Below are 23,155 nucleotides of genomic sequence, written 5' to 3' on the forward strand. Positions count from 1 at the left end.
AAGAACTCCATATTATCTGCGATGAGAATCTAAAATGTAAGTTCTAAAACCAATGTGACCATACCACCATGTTAGAACTTTTGAGTCATCAGGGCATCAAAGAAAAACAGGGTTGTCCAGCCCTCCAAAGTAGGCTTTTAGGCAGTATGAAGAGAAAGACAATAGTGAAAAGGGAAGATGGTTACTTCTCATCTCCACTGGATCATACAGATACTCTACTGTGTACACTTTACATTTCTCCAAGAAGAAATGTGTTTGTTTTTTGTAACCTAATTTTACATTATTTAAACCTTTCAATTTTAGAAAATATAGTAGCGTGTAAAGGCATGAAGTTGTATATTCTTACTTTAACCAACTACATTTTTGCACACAAGAACACAGTTCGGTCATGCAAAGCTAACTGGTCTTTCAAAGAAAACAATAGCTCTGTTGACTATGTGATTAGCTGCAGAGTCCTGTGTGCTATAACTATTAAGTGTAGTTATATAGCAGTCCTCCAAATATATTATTATGGTCATTTCGCTATGCTAAAACCAACACCTGAAAACAAGAGAGGATAAAAGTACAATATTTCAATGACTGCAGCTGATATTTTGCCCAAGATAGGCATAATAAATACAACACACAAATACATGTTAAATGTGCTTTTGCAGAATATTATAAGTATATTGGAAGCAATTCATTCAACTGAGTAAATATTTCAGATTTTTTTCCAATTTAGCTTCTGGAATATTCACCAGAAAAGGAAAAATACCATGGGTCTATAGTGATAAAAATATTGTCCCTACTTATCAGGCCACAATGTTATCCTTGATCGTGAGACTACTTAACACTAATTTATCTCCCTTTGCACACTCTTAAATAGTAAATATTCCTATCAATTCATCACAAGTAAAAATCAAATAACACCAAACATATTTAGTTGCAATTTTTTCTCATATACCATGTTTTACCCAGGCAATACAATTTTACAATGTATGCTAAGATGCAATTACTCAATATTTATACTTTAAAAAATCTTTTGATAGTAGGAACACAATCCTGGTATATGTCAGAATTTCTAGATTTAATATGCATTTTATAACCGATGGTCATCATATATGTTTTTATTCGCCCTTTTTTGCATTGTGCCCTCTTGATACCAACACATTTATGCTAAGGAAAGTTTATATAAAACTGAAAATAATAGGGTTGCACAACTGTAAGGATTTTGTCTAAAGCAATATCTAAATGTCAGAAATAGTTATTGCTACTAATTGTAGGGTGAGTTCCCTGATTTTTGTTTATTTAGAAATATTTATATAACTTTAGTAAAAAGAAGCAGGGCCTTTTCAAGGAAGGAGACATGGCAGGAAAATACAGTCCGGTAATGAATCTCCTACAAAGGTATCATCGTATCTACAAAATCAAAATAATCACCATTGCTGTGCAGAATATAGGTTTAAAACCATGATTACTGTGCAGTTTTATAAATAAATACAATGGTCTAAAAATCTATGACTATGAAATTACACGTGAATATTTACTACTTGAATGTTTTTCAAGTGTTTATTTGAGAGTTGAACACAGGATACATTACGATGACAATCCCATTAACTAGATTTGTACACACCGGTGAGAAGTAACATTTTAAAAACAAATCTGCAATGGCTTACTGGATGTTTCACTTATTCTAAAGTTGCTCAAGCCTCAGCATCTATTCTACTTGTGTTCTGCAAGCAGACTTTTCATTTGCATACAATTAACAATGGATAAAGATTTTTTTTCTTTCAAACGACAGGCATTATAATGAAAAAATTAAAATGATTGCTCACAATTAAAGTCAAGGACAGTATTTATAACAATGTTTCAGAACCATTTAAACTGATTTTATATTTTATTGTAAGCATGTAACTCACAAATTTCACAGCATGTTCACATTATATTTTGCTGAAGTCACAAACAACTGACATACAAAATGAAACATTATTTCTCCTCTATACTAAAGGCTATGAGTGAATACAAAAGTCAAAAGTTTACAAAAAAAATTTCATGACTATATTAACAATTAAACCGTTCTGAAAGTAACAGCTAAAATTATAAAGGCATAACACCGGGTAGTCATTCAGTTTTCTCAATAATATGAAATAAAGGTTTCAGTATCTGCGCCGCTTGTTAGGTCCGTCAAAGCTGCCCCCTGGGGTTCCTCTACCAAAGCCACCGGGTCCGCTACTGACAGCACCTACACCACCCATAGCTGGCTGAGGAGTTTCAGAGCCTGACCTACTAACCATAGGTGAACCCATTTGCGGTGGGCCTCCTTGAGGAAATCTCTCAGAATGCTATATCATGTCCATTTAGAACAAACCACCATTGGAATTACAACAAAAAAGAGGGAGTGGTGTTTTCATGAAGGTCAGCAGATAATCCAGCAGAATCAGGATGATACATAGAAGGAAGAAAGGAGCAAATAATTTTTAGTCATTATTTTAAAAGTAAGTGAAATATAAGTTAATTGTGACTACCAATGTACTAAGTCAAAGAAAATTGAACTAAGAAAATAGGCTAGCCAGAGGTAATAGAGCTAAGAGTAACTCAGATATGAATGATTGCTCAGAATGAAGTTATCAATTACATGCCATTAGCCCATTAAGCCTCTAGATCCCTCTTGATTCTATATCTTTAGGCGAGTAAACCAAGATTCAGTTTATAAAAAATGTATCTGCTTACAATTTATTATAAACTACAGGCAGTCCCCAAGTTACAAACAAGATGGGTTCTGTTAGTTTGTTCTTAACCTGGATTTTTATGTAAATCGGAACAGATACATGTTAAGTGTAACTCCAGCCAAAACTTTAGATAGCATAGGGAAGGGTTAACACCCATGTGTTGTGTTTTGTTGCCTGTGCCCCTGTTCAGAAGATTGCACAGCACTTTCTTTCCCTGTGATGATTGGATTTTGAAAAATCTGGCTTGCTGTGGAAACAAGGATTGGTGATAAAGCTTCAGTAGAGACACAATGACAATTCTTTCAGGAGTGAATTTGCCTCCCAAGGGCTAGATTTCTCTCACTTCCTGTTGTCTCGCCCCTGTTCTTAACTATTAGTTGTTTTTAAGTCACATATTTGTTACTTGAGGACTGCCTGCATAAACAGATTTTGAAATTAAAAATAAAAATGTTAGCATGCTCAGAAAGGCTTAGGTTTACCAACAAAAAATCAAGTCAAATCATGTAGTTTTCTTTTGAATCACAGAATAATAGAGTTGGAAGAGACCACATGGGCCATGTAATCCAACCCCCAGCCATGAAGGAAAAGCATAATCAAAGCCAGATACATCTTTAGAACGAAACACAGGAATGGTTCGAGTAGATCAAATAAAATAAATGGAAGTTATATGTAATCTAAGTCTTAATGATTCTAATGAATCTGCTCTAAGAATTACTACATTCTAGCTACAGTATATACATCTGAAAATTGTGCATATTGAATATTGAATATTGGTTCCCAAATTGAATTCACTATTCTGCTCCCTTCTTTCAGATACAAAACAATATACAACTTGCAAAGAGCCAAAAAAGAGACTCAAATATCACAAAGTATCAGAAAAGCCATGTGACCAAAAGTTAAAACTGTGATCAAGAAGGTATCGCTGCATAAAGGCATTTCTGGTTACTGGGGTGGGGAATATATTCAAGAGCTTCTACTTTCTCTTCCAGGTCATGAACCTGCAACAGCTCTCCTAACCACAGCAATGGATTTTCAGGAGGCACAGCAGGCAGCAAAGAAAACAATAATTTGAAATGCCTTCACTCATTTGAGTTAGAATGCACGTCACTGGCTTAAAACAGGATTTTATTACCATACAGTGAATCCTTTTTTATTATGCTCATTGTTTATTTCTGGAGTAGGCAAACTGTGCCCCATAAGGCAATATGAAAGGACCTTAGTCTGCCCACTGTAATTTTTAAATGGCTGAAACCACACCTTCTAAGGGCTTTATAGTGTGAAATAACCATATTCAGGGGCCTAGTCTAGTTTCAGGTTGCAAAACCATCTTCCAAAACAAAAAGTGAATTTTGACCACTCATAGTTGGAAAAAAAGTTTATCCTGGGCCCAACACAGACTGGCAGGAGCAGCCTGGGGATGTGGACTATTTCAGCATTTTTATTTTAATTTACAAAACGTTATGGCAGGGGTCCACAAACTTTTTAAACAGAGGGCCAGGTCACAGTCCCTCAAACTTTTGGAGGGCCGGATTATAATTTGAAAAAAAAAATGAATGAATTCCTATGCACGCTGCACATATCTTATTTGCAGTGTAAAAAAAACACTTTAAAATAATACAATAATTAAAATGAGGAACAATATTAACAAATATAAACTTATTATTATTATTACAATGGGAAATATGGGCCTGCTTTTGGCTGATTAGATAGGATTGCTATTGTTATGTGCTTTCAAGTCATTTCAGACTTAGGCTGACCCTGAGCGAGGGCCGGGTAAATGACCTTGGAGGGCCGCATTCGGCCCCCGGGCCTTAGGTTGAGAACCCCTGCATTATGGGGTAGTGAGGGGGAGCCCTCCCCAAATTTGGCAGGAAGCACATACAGCCCTAAAATCTGGGACATCAATGTCTTCCTGATCTACACTTTGGATTTGAAATAACTAGCAACTGGAGAAAACAGTTCCAAACATACGGTTTGTCTGCTGGAAAAGCAAACAATTTTAGCACTTTACCATCTCTCTTTCCCCATGCTGTATCCCCAAATAAGTTTTTTTTTTTGAGGGGGGAGCCTTGTAAAGTAGAGAAGCAGAGGGAAGGCAGAGTGAAGAAGAGAATGGGGAGGTCTTATTGTATGAAGTTTGTTTGCATAACATAGATACAGCTCATTATAAAGACTTATTTATAAAATAATTTTAAAATATAGACGACAAAATTTAATTTCTTTTTTTTTTTTTTGCTCAAGAGCAAAACCTACAGTTCAAATTAACTGATACTAAACTTTCAAGAAACAACTTTTATTTTCAGCAATAGTCCACAAATCCTAAATTGGTCCTATCAGCTGAAACTTGGCAATATTTGTTATGACAGAAAAAGTCACTGTATGAAACACAAATGTAATTATTGTGCAAACTGGTGTAAATCCATCAGTTTGTAATATGGATTCCTGTACTTATACTATAACAGATTTTGGTATAGTAACAAAATAACCCATTTCATGAAGGACAAAGCATTTTTGTCCTTCCAAGTAATAGTTGGTTCTTCTATGAAAAAAAAATAGAGAAAAAAGCCCACCTGCCTATTTTTGTATTATGATTCAGGCTCTAGTTAATCTATTAAACTACCTATTTATGTGAGATCGCTCATGAAAATTTAATTCCAAAATGAATTATTTTGAAAACCTCAAGAAATTATGCATGCCTATTGAAAGTATGACATTCCACAGAAGCCCTCTACCCAGACAACCTGGATTGTAGTTATTTGGCTACAACAGTTTTACTAATTGAAATAAACTTAAGGTGTTTTTTGGAAAAAAAAAACTTGCCCTTTTTGGCAATGGGAACTAATAAAGCAAAGTAGAAGAACTGGAGGTCTAATCTGCCCTTACAATAGCTCTATGGCATATACTGTATATGTTTTCTTTGAGAAATAAAAAAGATTTCTGAGTTGCTAAGGCCAAGATAATGAATGTCTTTTGTTCATCTTTGTAAAAAAACAAAAAAAAATCAAATCATCTGGGCGTCCCCTGGGCAACATCCTTGCTGACGGCCAATTCTCTCACACCAGAAGCGACTTGCAGTTTCTCAGGTCGCTCCTGACACGACAAAAAAATAAAATAAATAAAAATAAAATCTTTGTATGTTTCAATAGTTATATCTTGTATATGTCCTTAGCAATCAAATGTTGAATGGATTCTGGCCTTCAGAAAATCCGATACTAGCATTCAATGACACACGTGGTTTTACAATTACAACTCACAGATAACCAGCAAGATAATTAAATTCATTTTTCAAAAACATTATTCAAAGATATCTTCACACTATTTATAATGCCAGTGCATTGCATATTCATACGTGCATATCTGTCTCTTATTATAAAATAAACATTTTTCTTAGATATGACTTGCCTATAAAAGCCATATATAACCGTAGTATTTTGTTTTTCATGGGATGTCATTTTGATGAATACATGTGACATTAATTGTCCATGAATGCAAGGTTCACATAAAATGGTCTGAAATATTAAAACTGATTTACAAATGGGAAAAAATGGCAACTAAATTTGAGTAAAACTGTTCATGCATAATAGAAAAGGAGGACCTCAAAGGTTGTACTGCAAACCTGGTTTTAGTGTGAAGTTATCCTTGAGGCAAAGAAATGTGCCATCATGAGCCAGAGAAGAAAATTTAAATTTTATGATACATTACCACAGCTCCATTATCTGGCATCATTGGGGTTCCAATGTTTGCAGTTCCTTCTGGACCCAAGGAAGGACCAGGGCCCATTGCAGGGCCAGGCAATGCTCCTCTGTTGTTCATATTCATACCCATCATTGGAGGTGGTGGAGGAGGACCTTGGGTACCAGCAGGTGCTGGGCTAAAGGCATCTATGCAAAACAGTCTACACTTAGAGCTGTCCTAACTGAATTTCGGAGAATTAAAAATGTACAAGTAAAAACTATACAAAACATACATTATTTGAAAGAAAATATGTTTATGCTTTGAGACTGTACATTCACTCACATTTTCTGGTTTTAAGCAAGAGTCATTGAAAATTACCATTCAAATTAAATTTACATGCTTCAATTTTGTTAATTTTACCTATATATCTGCAGCAACTGTGGAACTATCACTAATTCTAAATGCCACAATGATAGTATATGTATTTATATATTAACAGTTTTTTTCCATATCACCAGTTTATCACTTCTAAATTGCAAGTGGCTAATAAAATAGTGACATTTTATAATCCTTTTGCAACATTCTACAGAAAATTGGACATGGGGTATTGCCAACTGGAGGAGACAGGGAAAACCAATGTAAGCTCAAGCATTACCGGTTTGGGACATTCAGTTGTCACAGCAGACCAACCTGGTATAGTTATAAAACCTTGTGAAACTCTTCTAAAGTTTGGAAATGCTTAGTAAACAATACTTAAGTTACTTTATATTACAACAAAATGCACACAGATAAGAGGAAAAGCAACTGAGTGCAGTCCACTGGAAACCATTATTTTCAAACAATAGTCTACCTACTTTTCCTTATAAGGCACAGTATTTGTGACATGTTGTTTTGCAAATCAAAATCTAAAATTAAATCCATGGCACTCTTGAATATACTGCATTCATACGAAGATATTCTAAAAGTTAGCATTTATTCTTATTAAGCAGTTACACATTGACTTAAATGGTAAAAAAAGGTATAGGTTTCCCCAGACATTAAGTCTAGTTGTGTCCGACTCTGAGGGGTGGTGCTCATCTCCATTTCTAAGCTGAAGAACCAGCGTTGTCTGTAGACATCTCCAAGGCCATGTGGCCGGCATGACTGTATGGAGTGCCGTTACCTTCCTGCAGAAGAGGTACCTACTGATCTCACATTTGCAAAATTGGCAGAAGCTGGGCCTAACAACGGGAGCTCACCCTGCTCCCCAGATTCGAACTGCCAAACTTTCAGTCAGCAAGTTCAGCAGCTCAGTGGTTTAACCCGCTGCACCACTAGGGGACCCTGGTAATCTTCACTAAGTATGAAGATACTGCGGGAAAATATTTCAAAAGTACATACATCTTAAACTGTTCCAACATTTGGAAAGGAAGGTCTCTTTCCTAAATCATCACATTATTCTTGTGAATTTCTGTGCCTTCAAGTCACCAGTTGACTTATAGACCCCATTAATTTCATAGGTGTCTCTTAGGCAAGGAATTTTCAGTGTGCCAGTTCCAGTCTCTGAAATATAGTCTACAATATCCGGTATATATTAGCAGCTTCTCCTCCAAATACTAAACAGGGCTGGTCCTGTTTTCTTCCAAGATCAGACAGATCTGGTGCCTTTGGTATATTCAGGCCTTGCACTTTTCTAACACTATTTCTAATAATAACCATGGTTTAGTGATAAGCAGTAAAACTATGTCTTTCTCACTTCATTATCCATGGTTTGGTACTATGTTTTACTACTAAGATATAAAATTAATACTTTAATCCTAGTCAGTCAACACAAATGTTCTTAGCATTAAAAAAAAGGATACAACAACGCTTATTTAAAACACAAAGTACCTAGGTGGACATATGTGGGGTAGGAACGGTATATATAAACAACACTGCAGAAAAAATAATAATTAAAAATGAAATAATTTAGAAGTGAAGATTGTAGATTTACTACAAGAGAAAGAAAAAACAGAATGGATAGCTCTAACAACAGGACATCCATCATATTGGGGCTACAACAGAAACATTATCCAGCTTGAACACACTATTCTATTTTCCAGATAGGATGAATTTGAACTAGGGTTTCATTTATAACATACTTCCATTGGATTATGCTGCTTCCAACAGTATTGGCAATTCCCCCTTATTCCTGTAGATCTCATGCAACTAAAAACCTACTCCGAAGGAGATCTCTGCAGCTGGTTTCAGCACAGATCATTCACAAGAGCAAAGAAATAAGTTTCAACAAAGATTAGCTTAAGTTTATTCACTACCGATTTCTCAGTGGTCAGAAATGCATTCTGATGGTTGCACAATAATGGGCAAACACACTTAGTAGCAGTTGAAGTATGAGAATTCAAGCATGAAGATGGAATGTAACAATTGCAAAATACCAGCAGGGGGTAAATAGATTTGATTTAGTCCAAGATAAAACACCTTTGTGATTTTGAACATATATTCTTAACTTTTAAAGTACATATATTGTTTCACAAAAGTGTACTCATCTAAGTTCCAATAAAATGAAGCTGAGACATAGGCAAATGTTTAAGGAGTTTAAATACTTAATTGTACTTTGCTTTCAATCATATTCCAGATTAAAACTCAAATTGCAATATACAGTATCGTATTCAAGATAAAATGGGTAAATCACCAAGAAGTAACTTTAAAAAGGTAAATTGCCTTCTTATACTAAGTGCAAGTTTGTGTTTTTTCCAGAAAAAAAAACTGAAAAGAAAATGACACACCATTGGTAAACTCTTATCTTCCAGTCATTGTTGATCTTGTATGTTTGCATTTTCCAATATATAAATAAAAATGATTACAACTGAAATAAAGTTACTGGAGATCATATTTTACCAGACTACAGGTTTGTTACAAGAATATTTAATACTAATGAGTAACATGTACAGTCTCAAAGTTGCTTTCAAAACAAGAGCCTTTTGCTTCAGATCCCTACCTCCCATGTTTAATGCTCCACGAGGACCCATATCACCCATTCTCATTTCCTGTTCTCTCTGAAAGTAAACATAATTTCCATCATCAACCTATCACTTATTGCTTTAACATTTCCCATCTTTTCAAGAAAAAAACTTTGCCAATATTTTTTTTAAAGAAAGAAGAAAAAAGGATAGCGGTTGCTTACCAGTATCTGTGTTTCTTCTAGTGATCGTCTGTGAAATCACACAAATGGGCCATTTTGCGCCTGTGCAGAGCAAGGCTCCAAATCTTTTTGAGCGCTAAAGATCGCCCACTCTCAATGCCAGTATATATAAGCAGGTCCCACCAAGCCATTTGTGTGATTCATAGAGATCACAAAGAAGAACTATGTTTACAGTTTTGTATAAAAACAAAAGAAATCAAATCCTTTAAAAACAAAATTCAGATATATACATTAAAGTGCTTCTCTTAAGATCTGGAACCTCAACAGAAATTATTCAGTCCACAGGAGAGTTCTGGAGAGGAACTGATGTTTGCTAGTGTTCTCCTTCCCTAAGGCTAGAGAAACAAGATATAAGTGCATTAATATGATCATCTCCTGAGCTCACCTGTGGTAATATCTGAGGGAGTGAAAATGTCTGAAGTGGTCCTGAAAGATGGTTCACACATCTAACTGCAGTCTCCAAGTATCCCAAGGGTATATTTTGACCTCTGGTGCATAAGCATCCAGGGCAATAGGGACAATATTCTGACCCAGAACAGGTAATGATAAAGAGATTATGAAATATTATTCCTGAATCAAGATTATTTTGTGAAGTGGAAGGAGACCAAGACTAGCCCACATAACCACAATTGAGAAGGCAGTTGTTATTTATGTGTGTATCAGCTTAAATTGTTTAAATGGTGTCACAATTTCTGACTGCTCACAGTCAGACACAACATTCATTAAGTAATCGCATAGAGACCAAAAGCAAGTATAGGAAGTGCCCAAGGGAGTGGCCCTCAACCTGCAGATCCCCAGATGTTTTGGCCTTCAACTCCCAGAAATCCTAACAGATGATAAACTGGCTGGGATTTCTGGGAGTTGTAGGTCAAAACACCTGGGGACCCACAAGTTGAAAACCACTGCCTCCCTAAGGGAACATGAAAGTATTTAGTGTTGTTTATACCGCTGCATTTCAGTGAACCTTAACTGCAGTACAGTATGCAATCGTGTGCAGTATTAGGAAACACTGCTTAAAAAACTTATCAGACTAGAAGCAATTCTGCACAATAGCCCTAACTTCCAGAACCTAAAATAATGATGAATAATAATACATATGTTAATATTCAAAAGTACTTTCCAGTTAACAGCAACAACAGGAAATCCTGTTTTAAGATTTATGAGCAAAAACTCATCTACTAATAACCTTGTGCAGAGCAAGAATGGCTTGAGCCAATAAGAATCAAACACGAAGCCTTGGAAAATTGGAAGGGCTGTGTCCCCCACTCCCCACCCCCTTTCTAGTCTTCAAACAATTTGTGAGACAAATGTAGGAAGACAGTATTTTATGAAAAGTAAATCTGTACAGTAAAGGTCGCCACATTGCCTTGGAATCATGTTTTAAACCAATTGGAAACAATGTTGCACAACTATGCTGATTTTGCATTTAAGTAAAAATACAGGTATCAAAAGTATTTTATCTTTGAATCCAAACTTCTAAGTTAAAAGTAAGAGTCAACCCAATTACTAAAACCAAGCAAACAGTAGAGGCAATATTTACTAAATGCCACATTTGGACCCATAAGGAACTTCATAAATTTAGCTTAAGAAGGGAAGGAAAACATCACATAACTGTGAACAGAGTTAGGCAAACAGCTATTAAGAGAGATATTACTGGATATTGACCCTATCTCTGTGGTTTCAAATTACCTCACTGATGGGTATGGTAATTAAATTTAGTACAAAGTAATTACAGACTGTGGTACAGCATGCACGTCTTATTAGATAACATATATAGTATTTGTGACTGGAACATTCCTAAATCAGTGTATAAACTAAAATAAAGTGAAGAAACACAATCAATTTAAAGTGCTCTCACCCAAAATACAATTACTTAATCGCCAAGATTTTAAAAACTATTAGATCTCAAAAAGTAAATGCCTATAGATTAATTAAAGACAGTGAAACAACTTTCATTTGTTCTCAACACACTTTTGCAAGAAAATTAAAAAAACTAAGAAGATAATTAATGCAATTCATGATCAATACGGCAATTTAACATTTAGGTCAACACATAGGTCCCACTGAAGTCAGAAGAGTGGGAGAGTGTTAAATGTGAATCAATTAAACAATTGCCAAATCATTTAATAAATACTAAAATTCCTTGTCCGACAAATCAAGAAACTGCAGTAAAATTAAAGTGTTTAGTTCTGCTTTCACTGAAGAAATCAACAAAAATCCTGTATGGTCTTTCCAGATCCTGTTTACAAAAAGTAAAAGTTATTAGAACAGATTAGCAAAAGCAGGAATTCACAAATACAAGAACATGTTGTGCCACCATTTATGCAATAATACTGACATATATAAGTTCTACCTCAGTTTCATTAAGAACAGCAATGCCTGCAGTATTAAAGTAAACATTAAAGCAGATATAAGATTACGCAAACTTTGCCAATTCTCCAGGTCACTTCAGTTAAATACTTAAATACTTTGTTTTGCTATATTGAGAGGGGGAAAGGTTTCTTAATAGTTGAAAACAATGTTATTCCAAGTAGCAGACAGCATGTGATGATCACAAGCAACTAGACTTCTCAGAAACCCAAGCAAGTATTTTAGTATTACGCAAATAAATCTTTAGAGGTCAAAATTTTTGCTTTTTATCCTGAAGTGGCCTTTTTAGCAGCATTTTTTACACTGTCTTGCCCGATCGCTGTTTTTTGTCACAAAGATATACAACCCTATTCAATATATGAAGATATGATTAGAAACCTTCACCTTGTGGACTACATATACATGCTGGAGTGACATTTATCATCTCTATTATTTCCCATGTATGAATAGGGTTAAAATATTTCTCCTTCTTATTTCTTTGTATGACAATTCTCTTGGTGCCAACTGAAACATTTAAAGGCCTTAATAAATAGGCGGAACTAGAAGATGAAGACACTGGACGTCCTCCCAAATCCTGCAGACTCCCTTCAAATACTTTCTTCTCTTACTATAATCAGAATCTCCAAAATACTCTCATTGTATTTTCTGAAGCTTCATTACACATACAGAGACAGGAAGTTCATGATCAGGCATGCGTTTGTGGTCTAAGGCTAAGACAGAGCTACGTCATTCAGAACAAATCCTTCTTAAGAGATTTCTAAATGGCTTTTGAAATAGCAGCAAAGCAGAGATGTTAGTGTAGGAATTACACTTGGGAGATCCAAGTTCCAGTTGCCAATGAGCCATGAGACCTTATGTCAGTTACTTTCTCAGACTGACCTACTTGATAGAGCTGTTGTGACGATAAAGTGGAGAGGAAGTATGGATTCTTGTCTGAGCTCACTGAAGGAAAGGCAGGCTATCAATATAACAAATAAAATTCAATTAGTGTAGAATGGTAAAGAAAGAAACGAATTAATGCATCAAATTACAACAATAATTGTTGATGCATCTCTTATCATTTGTTTTCAAGAGATAAATAAACTCAATTGAATGCATGTAAAAATCAACTTAACGCAATTGATTTAGAGTGTATTATACTAAATTCCTTCATATACTACATACAAGGACAGATTGTCTTTGCAGTGTTATCTATCATCTCATGTAGTCCTGTTTCTAATCTTTTATGGCTAAAGAATGAGAATGCATCATAGGATCAGACATCACGTATATGTCATGAGTTTGACATTTTGCTCAATTCAGCAATACATGAGATCAATATTAGGACTCTAGACACCACAACCAACTGTTTATTTGTCTGTTTATTCCTAACAGATGAATTCAAACCAGAGATTTCTTAGCGGTGGTATCTTGCAGCGTCCAACCAACTAGTATTCTCAAAGAAGGAACACATTGTTGCCTTTAGTGAGAACTGCAAAGCAACATAAACAAGCAAAATACTGTATAGTACAATAAAATTTGAAAAGGAAAATAGTTGCACAAGAGAATATGTAACAAATCCAGCAATTTTTCTACTCTGAATGCTCTCCCCAATTAAAGATAGCATTAAAAATCCAGAAGACATGGACTTTTCTTTTCTTGCACTTTTAATGGTCTCAGATTTTGCTGTTTACATCTGATTTTATTATATGATTGTATTTTTTACTATTTAAATTCAATTATCTTTATTGTATTTTTGTTGTGGTATTGTTTTAATCAACGTTATCAATTGTCAGGGTATTCAAACTTAGAATATATTTAAAACTTAATAAAGGAAAGTAGAATTAAGTGCTTAGAACCTGTGACAGTGTTCTGCATATTCTGATTAAACTTTGACATTTCTCTTAATTATAAATGCATTCAGACACAAGCCTAAAACCTCCACCCCACCACACTTTAAGAATCAGTCTCACAGTTCTTCCCATTGCAGCTTAAGAAATTAAGTTGTCTTAAATCCTGTTTTGAGCTAAACGGGTAAGAGCAGCATTATCAAAACCAGTGTAGACATTGTATGGACCTATAAAGTAAGAGCAACTGATTGCTGGAGATAGTAAGAACTTGAAGTCCAATCCTAAAAGTTGGAGTTAAAACACAGCACCTTTACCAATTTAAAGATACTTCACATATGTCTTCCATATTTCAATAAATGATTACTCTACATAATCTCTGCATGAGTATTAAACTCATATTGCCGACAAACAGCTAAGGCTAAAACAATGGTAATTTGTCTTCAGCTCTTTAGTCAGTTTGTGGCCAAGGTGAAATATGTCACGCCAAGAATTTCTTCCAAATCATCTCTTAACCTATGGCAATAAATATTTGAACATACTATTAGGTTGTTCACGCTTTGAGTCCCCTCAGGGGTGAGAAAAGCGGTATATAAATGCAGTAAATAAATAAATACAATACTTCACACAGTATTTTAGCTTGTTATTATTCACCTTGTCATGTTCAAACATGGAAGATTACAAAAGAACTACTCATTGGGCAGGTTACAAGACAGGATTTTTGTAGTGGATTATCCACATTAGAAAAAGAACAAGAGTATCCAGCTACAACTGCTGCTTAAGGAATTTCTTCTCTTATATTAATATGCAAAAATGTTTAGGATGTAATAATTCTTCATTTACAAAATGTCAATTAAGAAATATATAAAATAAAATCAAACATTATGCTGGTGATACAGATATTTTCAAAACCATGCCTGCAAAAGAAATGTATCACTCTAGGACATCAGAACACATTTAAACTTATTTGTGGTTTTCTGGTTTAGAAAATCACATTCTCAATAAGTATCATGTTTTTCTCACAAGCATTTCATGATTGGACTAGAAAAGAAAAACGAATCCCCACAGTGGACAACTGACAAGAATTGAAACAATTGCATACAAGATTCTTACATAATATTCAATGATGAGCATGTATTTTTGTACATAATAAATGTTCAGTGTGGTCAACTAATGAAAGCCCTTATATTTTCAAGCAACTTTTGCAGGAAAATAGAATATTAGCTGTTCAAAGAGAAACCATCCCTTCAGTCACCTTCGAGAATTAGAACAGTAGAAATAAACATTAGATTAGAAGAATATCAAAGGATTAATTTTAACATTTCAGAAACCTGATGGAACTCTAAAAGTTACTGTAACTAAGTAAACAGTTTCCTTGTAATCTCCCATCTGATTAGACCAAACATCCTTAGCTTAATTCATAATGCAACAGCTTTCTCCTAGAAAGAGGTGAATATTAAAGATGGCAGTGAAAATACTATTCTGAGTACTGCATATGAACTATTTTCAATTTATTTAGCACATTTAAGTTTAAAATCATAATTAACTTGAGATACAGTATGCATTCATGAGCAATATGACCTTGATTTCAATCGAGGCCTTTTTCTAGAAGGATTGCACAAAGAACTGCCTCTCACTAGTGAAACTCGAATCTAGGATCTGCTGTGAAGGCAGAAGTATTTAAAAAGGAAAATCTAAAACCAGATATTGTGAAATAAAATACTGCTATTGCATATAAAAGTGTGTTGTAAGTACTTCTTATATAAGCAGTTCAAGACACTTCCAAAACATTGCTAAGATTACTTCAATTTTTTAAGGCTAAGACTGAAATAAAATAAAAATATATTCATGTTAATTTCAGAATTCATATATATCTAACATATATATGTTATATATCTTGTTAAAAATACACTAAAAAATAACTTGCACTAAAACCATAAATTAACTTTTCTAGCTACTACTACAATTATAAGAAGTACTACCACAGATTTTTATTGCCAGACTGGAACATTACACATCCCACCCAGAGGAACAAGTGTGCAGCTACCGGTGCCTCCTTTGAGCAGATTCTGAAACGCTGTTTGAATTTCTGAATTATTTATCACCATATATATTTCCAAAAGAAGAACAAAAAAATTATCTTCCAAAATAACTCTATCCATCCAAACCTACAACCCGCACACAACACAGAAAGATCTTGCATTTTTAGAATACTTCAAGAAATTAGAATCCTAAGTATCCGTTAAAAATATATTGTGATCAGAAAACCATAAATCACATAATTATGAATTCTGTTGAAAGTACATTCTCACATAAAATTGATGATACAACGCAGGTTTCATATCAGCCTTAAAAAAAGCATACTCCTATAGCACCACATTGTCCCCAGATAATTACAACTGCTGTTAAATGTATAATTCAGTTACTTAAGTCACCTGAGATTTTAAAATAGCTTTCTCAAATTAGATTAAAAATTCAAATGTTGTGGTAAGATAGCAAAAATGGTGGAGCATTTTTTCCTGATTGCTTCTTTTTTAATTTTTATGACAAAAAAGTATATTCTGGAAACAGCTGAGACTTCAAACAGAAAATACTTAACTTCTTTTGCTCAGTTATAAGACAGAACCATATATGTGCATATACAAAGTACAATTTCAACATTACTGTAATAATTACTCATCGCATATGTATTACTTAGGTAGTTCAAACTGTTACAAATTAATATGCGTATCTTATAAAGACAGATACTATCCATTAGGTTCTCGGTGTGTTATCACCCTTATTTTAAAATATTATTACTATATTTATTCATATGCCACTTTTTCTCTTTTGGAAGAAACTCAAATACCATGATAAATGTTAATGTAATTATGCTTTTCTTTGGGGGAAATCGCACATATCCATAGATGATTTGAATATGTGATAGCTAATACAGATCAGCACCAAATAGGTCTCATATCACTCCATATGGTTTTCAGTAGAGAAAATTAATATGTTCTGATATAGTCACAGTGTGCTATGTGATGAAGAAAACCAGCTCTAAGTTACATTGAATGAACTTTACAAATGTCTTCCACCACCACTGAAACAAAATCAGATATGAAACTTCATAGAGGTGATCTGATGATTTTAAATTGAGGGATTAGAATCATAAATGCAAGCCTACCTTCTATTAATCATACATATCCTGTTACAGTTGGCAGCAATCATTACAGGCAATGACAAAGTTCAAAAGATGCAACACTACCATAGATCAAATGGAGGCACATTCTTATGAATGCTAGATACAGTGGGTAATAGAAGCCATAATACCATTAGCAAATGGAAAAACGACCCACAAGAATGAACTGTTCAATACTGAACACTCTGGCCACTTTCCTTCAGAATGAGTCTATTTCTATACACACTTAAAGGGCAGAGATCTGAAAGCATAATGCACAGAGTACTCCTAACTGTGCATTCTGCTGAAATAACTGGAAGCTGTTTTTTTTAATTCTCTAATTATTAAAATAACTCCACTGGGAAACTAGTTCACAGCAATTTAAAAAACAAAATAGTGAAACAAACTATTTTCATTTCAATATTCTGAGAGATTTTATCATTTTTAAAAAATGATTTGTAATTAATATTCATATTATTAAAAGTCACATACTTTGTTTTTAATACTGTAGGATGTCCCCAAATTGTTGGCGATTTTAGAATTCTTTCTTATCTTTGTGTACTATAATGTTAATGTGTCCTATTTCAACCCCATTCCACAGTAGTCAAAACTGAAGTGCTGTATAGCAGGTTCTAGCTCCATCTTGAATGCGGAACACATTTGATACTGCTACTAGAATGATAGATATTGAACATTTCATAACTAAACTAAACAATTTTATGTAATGGCTCATAAAAAAGAAACTATGTAACATTGCATTCTTCTCAGACAGTGTCTCTCTGTGGTTTCAGGTTTCTTTTAAATCACCTACTATCCATTATTTTTTAAGCAATAGGGATACATAGGTGGAACTGTATATCTCTGAATGTGAAGAAGATGTAGCAGTGGCATACTTGTAACATGTTTGCATAAAGCATTTTATATTCTTAACAGAGTTAAATCAGTGAAATATATGAAATGTATGAATGTATACTGCACTACATTCTATGTTTTCTGAAGAATATTTTTGTTCTACAACTTCAAATTAGAACACTGTTTTATATTTATTTTTCCTCAAGAAGACAGATTATGGATTATTTTCAGGTGCTGTTGTACCATACTTAATTTTTATTAAGTATGGTACAACAATCTGCATTTATTCAAATATAGTGCTAAGTAACAGCCACAGCTTTACTTCTTCCCCCTGAGGACACACTATACCTAAAGCAGAGCATCCTGCTCCTCATTTCACTGAGGAGACTTCCTGGGGGACAGGCCAAAGGGAAGTAGTGCCACCAACTGCAGCCCTGCTGGAGCGAGTGACTCAATCCCTCTATCACTCCCTCAAGGAGGAAGCTTTGCCTTGCCTGGCCTGAAGAGAAGAAAGAAGAAGGAGAAAAAGGAGGAGGAGGCAGCAGGAAGTGAGAGGGAGGGAGGCCCAGACTAGCTTCCGTTGCTGCAGAAAGTTCTTGCATTTCACTTTCTATGATTCCTTCTCTGCCTCAGCTTGTATCACTATGTCTTATTTTCGGAGTATGGCTTACATTGAGCAAATGATCAGAAATCTTGCTACGGTTTATTTTATGGGTATGTCTTATTTTCGGGGAAACATGGTAGGTACTGTGCCTTAACTTTTATCAAAAAAGAAACCATCCCTTTCTCTGAGTAGAGTGGCCATAGGCGAGAGACTAGTCTCTCCTGGGAGAACCTTAAAAAAGCACCAACCTCCTCTACTCGAGAGAGGTTATATGGCCATTCTGGCCTTTTTGAAAGCCTGGGAGGTGAAATGCCAGTGGTGGCCAGCCCCAAGACACAATTGGTTCTTTTCTTTCTCCACAGAATAACCCTCAACTTACTTACATGTCATATCAAAATCCATCATTTTGGTCTCAAAACCTGCCCTGAACTTATTCAAGAGTAAGTATTTTAGTGATGTGATGATGTATTAGCACAGCTGATACTATCTATCAGTGTTATATAGGAAGAATGAGTCAGGGTGATTTGTTATTAAGTATAGTTTTCACTGTTACCAACATGGGGAGGGGGATTAAAAGTTTCGTGTGTTAACTTCACAAAAAAAACTTGATTAAAAAAAGATACAAATAAGGAGTACAGTTGGCTACAAATGCCTTTTTTCTGAAAGTCTCCTCTCAACACTCATAATGTGAAGACCTGAGCACTAATGTCTCCTATCTAGTAATACAACAAAACCCCTGTCTCAGTTGGTGTTAAGTACATACAAACATGAAAACCTGAAATATTTAGTGAAGGTATTTATCATTATGAAATATGAGATCTTTATCTTATTATAAAAAGTTATGAGAAAACATTTTTCCCTTTCAAAGGTGACCTGTAAAGAAATAAAATTGTAGTGGAGAAAAAGACATGTTGAAATATTTCAATTTGTTCAAATCTAGAAATAATAGTTTCCATTTTAGTTAAGCAGATTCCTACTTACGTTGTCCATGAAGTTTGACTTATATCCTCCTTCCTGCTGTCTCCTCAATTCCTCCTGTTCTCTCTGACGCAACATTTCTTCTTCTCGTCGCCTGTGTTCTTCTTCATGTCTACATGTCAGATATAGCTAATTGTTATATACAGAATATATTTTCGTAAAAAAACTACTTATGTCATTTTAATAGGCAAGTGCAATTTCAACTAAGGCAGCAGTGAAAGTCCAAAGACAACACCTGACAACAGATAATTATAAATCAGAGTTTGTTTTATATGAAATACTGGACGTTTAATTTTTTTAAATATTGAGTCTCAAAATTTCATATTTCATGCACCTATAAATGTCTTCCCTTTATGCAATCTAAAGAAATCTATAAAAGATACCTCAATTGTATTTGCTTCCGTTTCTGCAGTTCCTGATTTCTAAGTTCTTCTAAACGTCTCAGTTCTTCTTGACGTCTCATTAGGTCTGTAAAAAAGTAGCCACAGCAATTGTCATTTTAATATAAATGTGCAATGGTACCTTCTAGAAATATTCACACACACACCCCTGACTTCTCAAAATTTTGTTGCATTACAACAGGAAACCAAAATGGATTTGGTGGTCACTGTCACTACTTGATGTATACATGATATTCAAATGATGAACCTAACTGAAACCGGCAAGTGTTTGAAGCATAAGTATGCACCTTCATCATTGTGATACACCTAAATAAATACAATGCATCCTACTGCCTCCAAATACATTGGAATTCACCTATACATTACACTAGCACCACATGATCTCAGATTGCAAGTATCTATTTCTACAAGGCTTCAGAAGAGCACATCTAAACGAGCAACATCATGAAGCGATGGTGAAAGCTATACTCCGGTCAAGTTTTGTAAGTAAGTAAATAACTTTATTGCAGTTGATGACCAGATCATAACAGGGGGACGCAGTGCCGCACATCCAAGTTTTGCAGAAGAATCAGGTTTACATTGTAGAAAATATTCTTAACTATGAATATTATCCAGATTGCTGTTAAATTCATTATTACAAAATGAAAAGACTATGGTCCAGTTGTGACTCTGCCTAGAGAAGTCTATCCACCAAAAGCAAGTGACTGGGGAAGGAGAACATTCATTAAATAAGTACTTAAGAGGCCAATGGTAATGCTAAAGATGCTTGAGAAATCTTCAGCTCTAATTAGAAAAACCATCCATGGGACAACTATTACTCAAAACATTCCACAAAAATTGACTTCTGGTCATGAAAGCCTGCGACAACACATTGAACTGAATACTTCTGGAAAACTGTGAAAATACCAGACTGTACAAAGCGTAAAGGTAACATTAGGTATTTATGAAACATAGTTGTATAACTGCTATTACAGCATTACTCATTTATCCATGGAGATACGTTTCTGAATTTACTGTGAAATACAAAACCATGGATAATTACAAACCCTACTGAAATGAACAACTTACAGAAGACATAACCAGTGTCTAGAAAATTCTTGGAGAGAACATGTTTTATTGGTAAAACTGTGGGTACTTGTCCCTCAGATACGGAGGTTGTCCTGTGCCTCTAATTAATACCTCTATCTAAATGCCAGCTTCATTTCTCAGTCATGGTACAAAATATTTGCTGCTTTCAGTTTTTTAGGATAAGGAGTATGTAATAATAACAATAGCAATAAAAATGTTAGATTTACTACACTAAAGCATTTACAAACGTTCAAATAGAAACTTTCAAACTTTGGAACCTGTCATTTATGGGTGATGGAATAAAAGACGTAACTTTTTTAGTAACATTAATGTTTATATAGAATTATCTTCTATATTGTTGGGTTTACTTCTTTCCAACTTCTCCATGCTGTTCTTTTAAGTAATAAATATAACACACTTAGAAATGATATAAATAGCAGCAATCAGCTATAAAACATATCTGATCATTTAAAAATGTGCTATAAGTAAATTTGGCTTTAGGCAATCTGCTTGATAGATCTCTGCTTGCGGCATGTACAATTCTTCAAAAAGTTTTTTTAAGAAATCCTTTTGTGGATACTTTATGGACTCCTATCACAACACAGACAGGTAGCATCTTAATGCTTCTCCAGCTTGTGCAGTAAAATTCAGCTGATAGCCTATTCATAGTACCTTGTCTCATCAGCATTAACTGGTGCTCATGTCGAGCTGCTTCCATTTCAGCTTCTAGTTTCTCCTTAGCTTCTCTAATGTTTCTATCAACTTGTTCCCGCTGTTGCTTTTCCATTTCATCAAGAGCCTTCCATCGTGAAGCATACTCAAATTCAAATGTTCCAGGCTGAGCAAAACGCGGCGGTTGTTCTCTCTCCCTACAATGAGGTTACAGAAAACACGTCACATAAAACGGTTTTGCTTACACAAATCAACAGTCAAATTATGATTTCTTAGAGTCTTTTCTTATGCATTTCTCTGTAAAAGGTGTTTCACAGCTGATGTGAAGCCCGAACAAAATCCAGAAGCATAATTCTGTATATTTAAACACAAACCTGAAACATGTATAAGTGGATTTTTTAAGCTAAAGAACTTGAGGCCCAGAAATGTTGGTCCTGCTGGTAAATTACTAATCTAAAAATATGTTTCTAGTCCTTTTTTTCAGGTAGAAATGCCCTTCAGATGAGCAAGCAAGGAGGCACCATTTAAAATCAATGGTTTTTGCCACCTCCAATCTCTGCCAAAAAGGAGACTTATTCACACTGAACACAATTCATATCATTTTTTCCATGAGACTGTATAGGTAGGGCATGAGGAGAAGAGAGTAACCTGGCATGAGGAGGGGTGATCATGTGGCCAAAATTCTTCAAAAATCTAGGACTCTTGTTCTGCTTCTAACATAGCTGGATTTTTTTCCCCGTGAAATGAATGGATGTCCCAGAAATCATATTAATGATTAAAAGATGTCTGGGGTATATTTTATTTATCTAAATTCAGAAGCATTCAATTCCTTTAAGGAATACAAACAGCATTTCAGTCATGAGGATCTTCTCCCTATTTTGTAATGCAATACTCTACCACCCATCTTAAACATAAAGTACATCACAAAGGTTGATCTTGCTTGAATCAGCACTCAAGCTTTTTTTTAAAACCTATATTCATTTCATTTTGTGAATATCTCTGTTTTCTAATATTTTATCTAAAAATTAACACTTACTTATGATACTGTTGTGTTTTTTGCATTAATTTCTCAGGCAGCCCATCTTCATCATCAAATTGTTCCATAGGTTCTACAATAACAGGTCGAGGAGTCCTAAAGAAAGCACAGCCCATGAACACACACTATTATATAATAAAAAATAATTCTGTAAAAAAGTTGCAGAATAGGACAGGCATTCCTAACAGTACACTCAACAACTATACAGCCCAAAGGCTTTTCAAATCAAATAGTATATGCTGGTTTAAGCGTCCCCACAGCTCATGACTTATATAATGACTTATATGTGTGTTTGTGTGTGATTCCTAGAGAGAACATTTGTAATCAAATCTGTGAATAATCAAATCTGCAAGTCAAAACCATAAATGTGGATTTGCTTTTTGCAAAACTATTTATAACAGGAAATGTCCTGGCTCTAAGTTTTCTAAAATAGTTTGTAGGACAGGCCTGAAAGCCCTACTGTTTTGGGGCTATGTGGACAATAAGAAATAGATTCCCTTGAGCCTTTGATCCCAAGGCACTTCCTCTTTATGTTTCCAATAGATGATTGATTTTCTGTGGGACCAAGTCTTTGAAACATCCTTTGAAACATCCCAATTAGGAGAAAGCTTTTCTTTGGTCTCT

General features: G+C 34.6%; 1 protein-coding gene across 5 annotated transcripts in view; it reads right to left on the reverse strand.

The window, feature by feature from the left end:
- PSPC1 (paraspeckle component 1) overlaps positions 1-23,155 on the reverse strand; it is a 61,919-nt gene that overhangs the window by 25,267 nt on the left and 13,497 nt on the right. For 2 of the 5 annotated variants that reach the window (XM_060770969.2, XM_060770971.2), the window contains exons 3-6: positions 22,532-22,627; positions 21,496-21,692; positions 19,738-19,822; positions 19,358-19,466 (exon numbers count right to left, since the gene is read on the reverse strand). In XM_060770969.2, coding sequence (XP_060626952.1) covers positions 19,358-19,466; positions 19,738-19,822; positions 21,496-21,692; positions 22,532-22,627 — 487 coding nt within the window. Of the gene's footprint in view, positions 1-1,534; positions 2,322-6,410; positions 6,590-9,360; positions 9,419-12,817; positions 12,893-19,357; positions 19,467-19,737; positions 19,823-21,495; positions 21,693-22,531; positions 22,628-23,155 lie in introns of those variants that run through there. The other 3 variants (XM_060770966.2, XM_060770968.2, XM_060770967.2) reach the window with 3 other exon arrangements.

This window comes from Anolis sagrei, chromosome 3 (assembly GCF_037176765.1).
Source record: "Anolis sagrei isolate rAnoSag1 chromosome 3, rAnoSag1.mat, whole genome shotgun sequence".
NCBI classification, from domain to species: Eukaryota; Metazoa; Chordata; class Lepidosauria; order Squamata; family Dactyloidae; genus Anolis; species Anolis sagrei.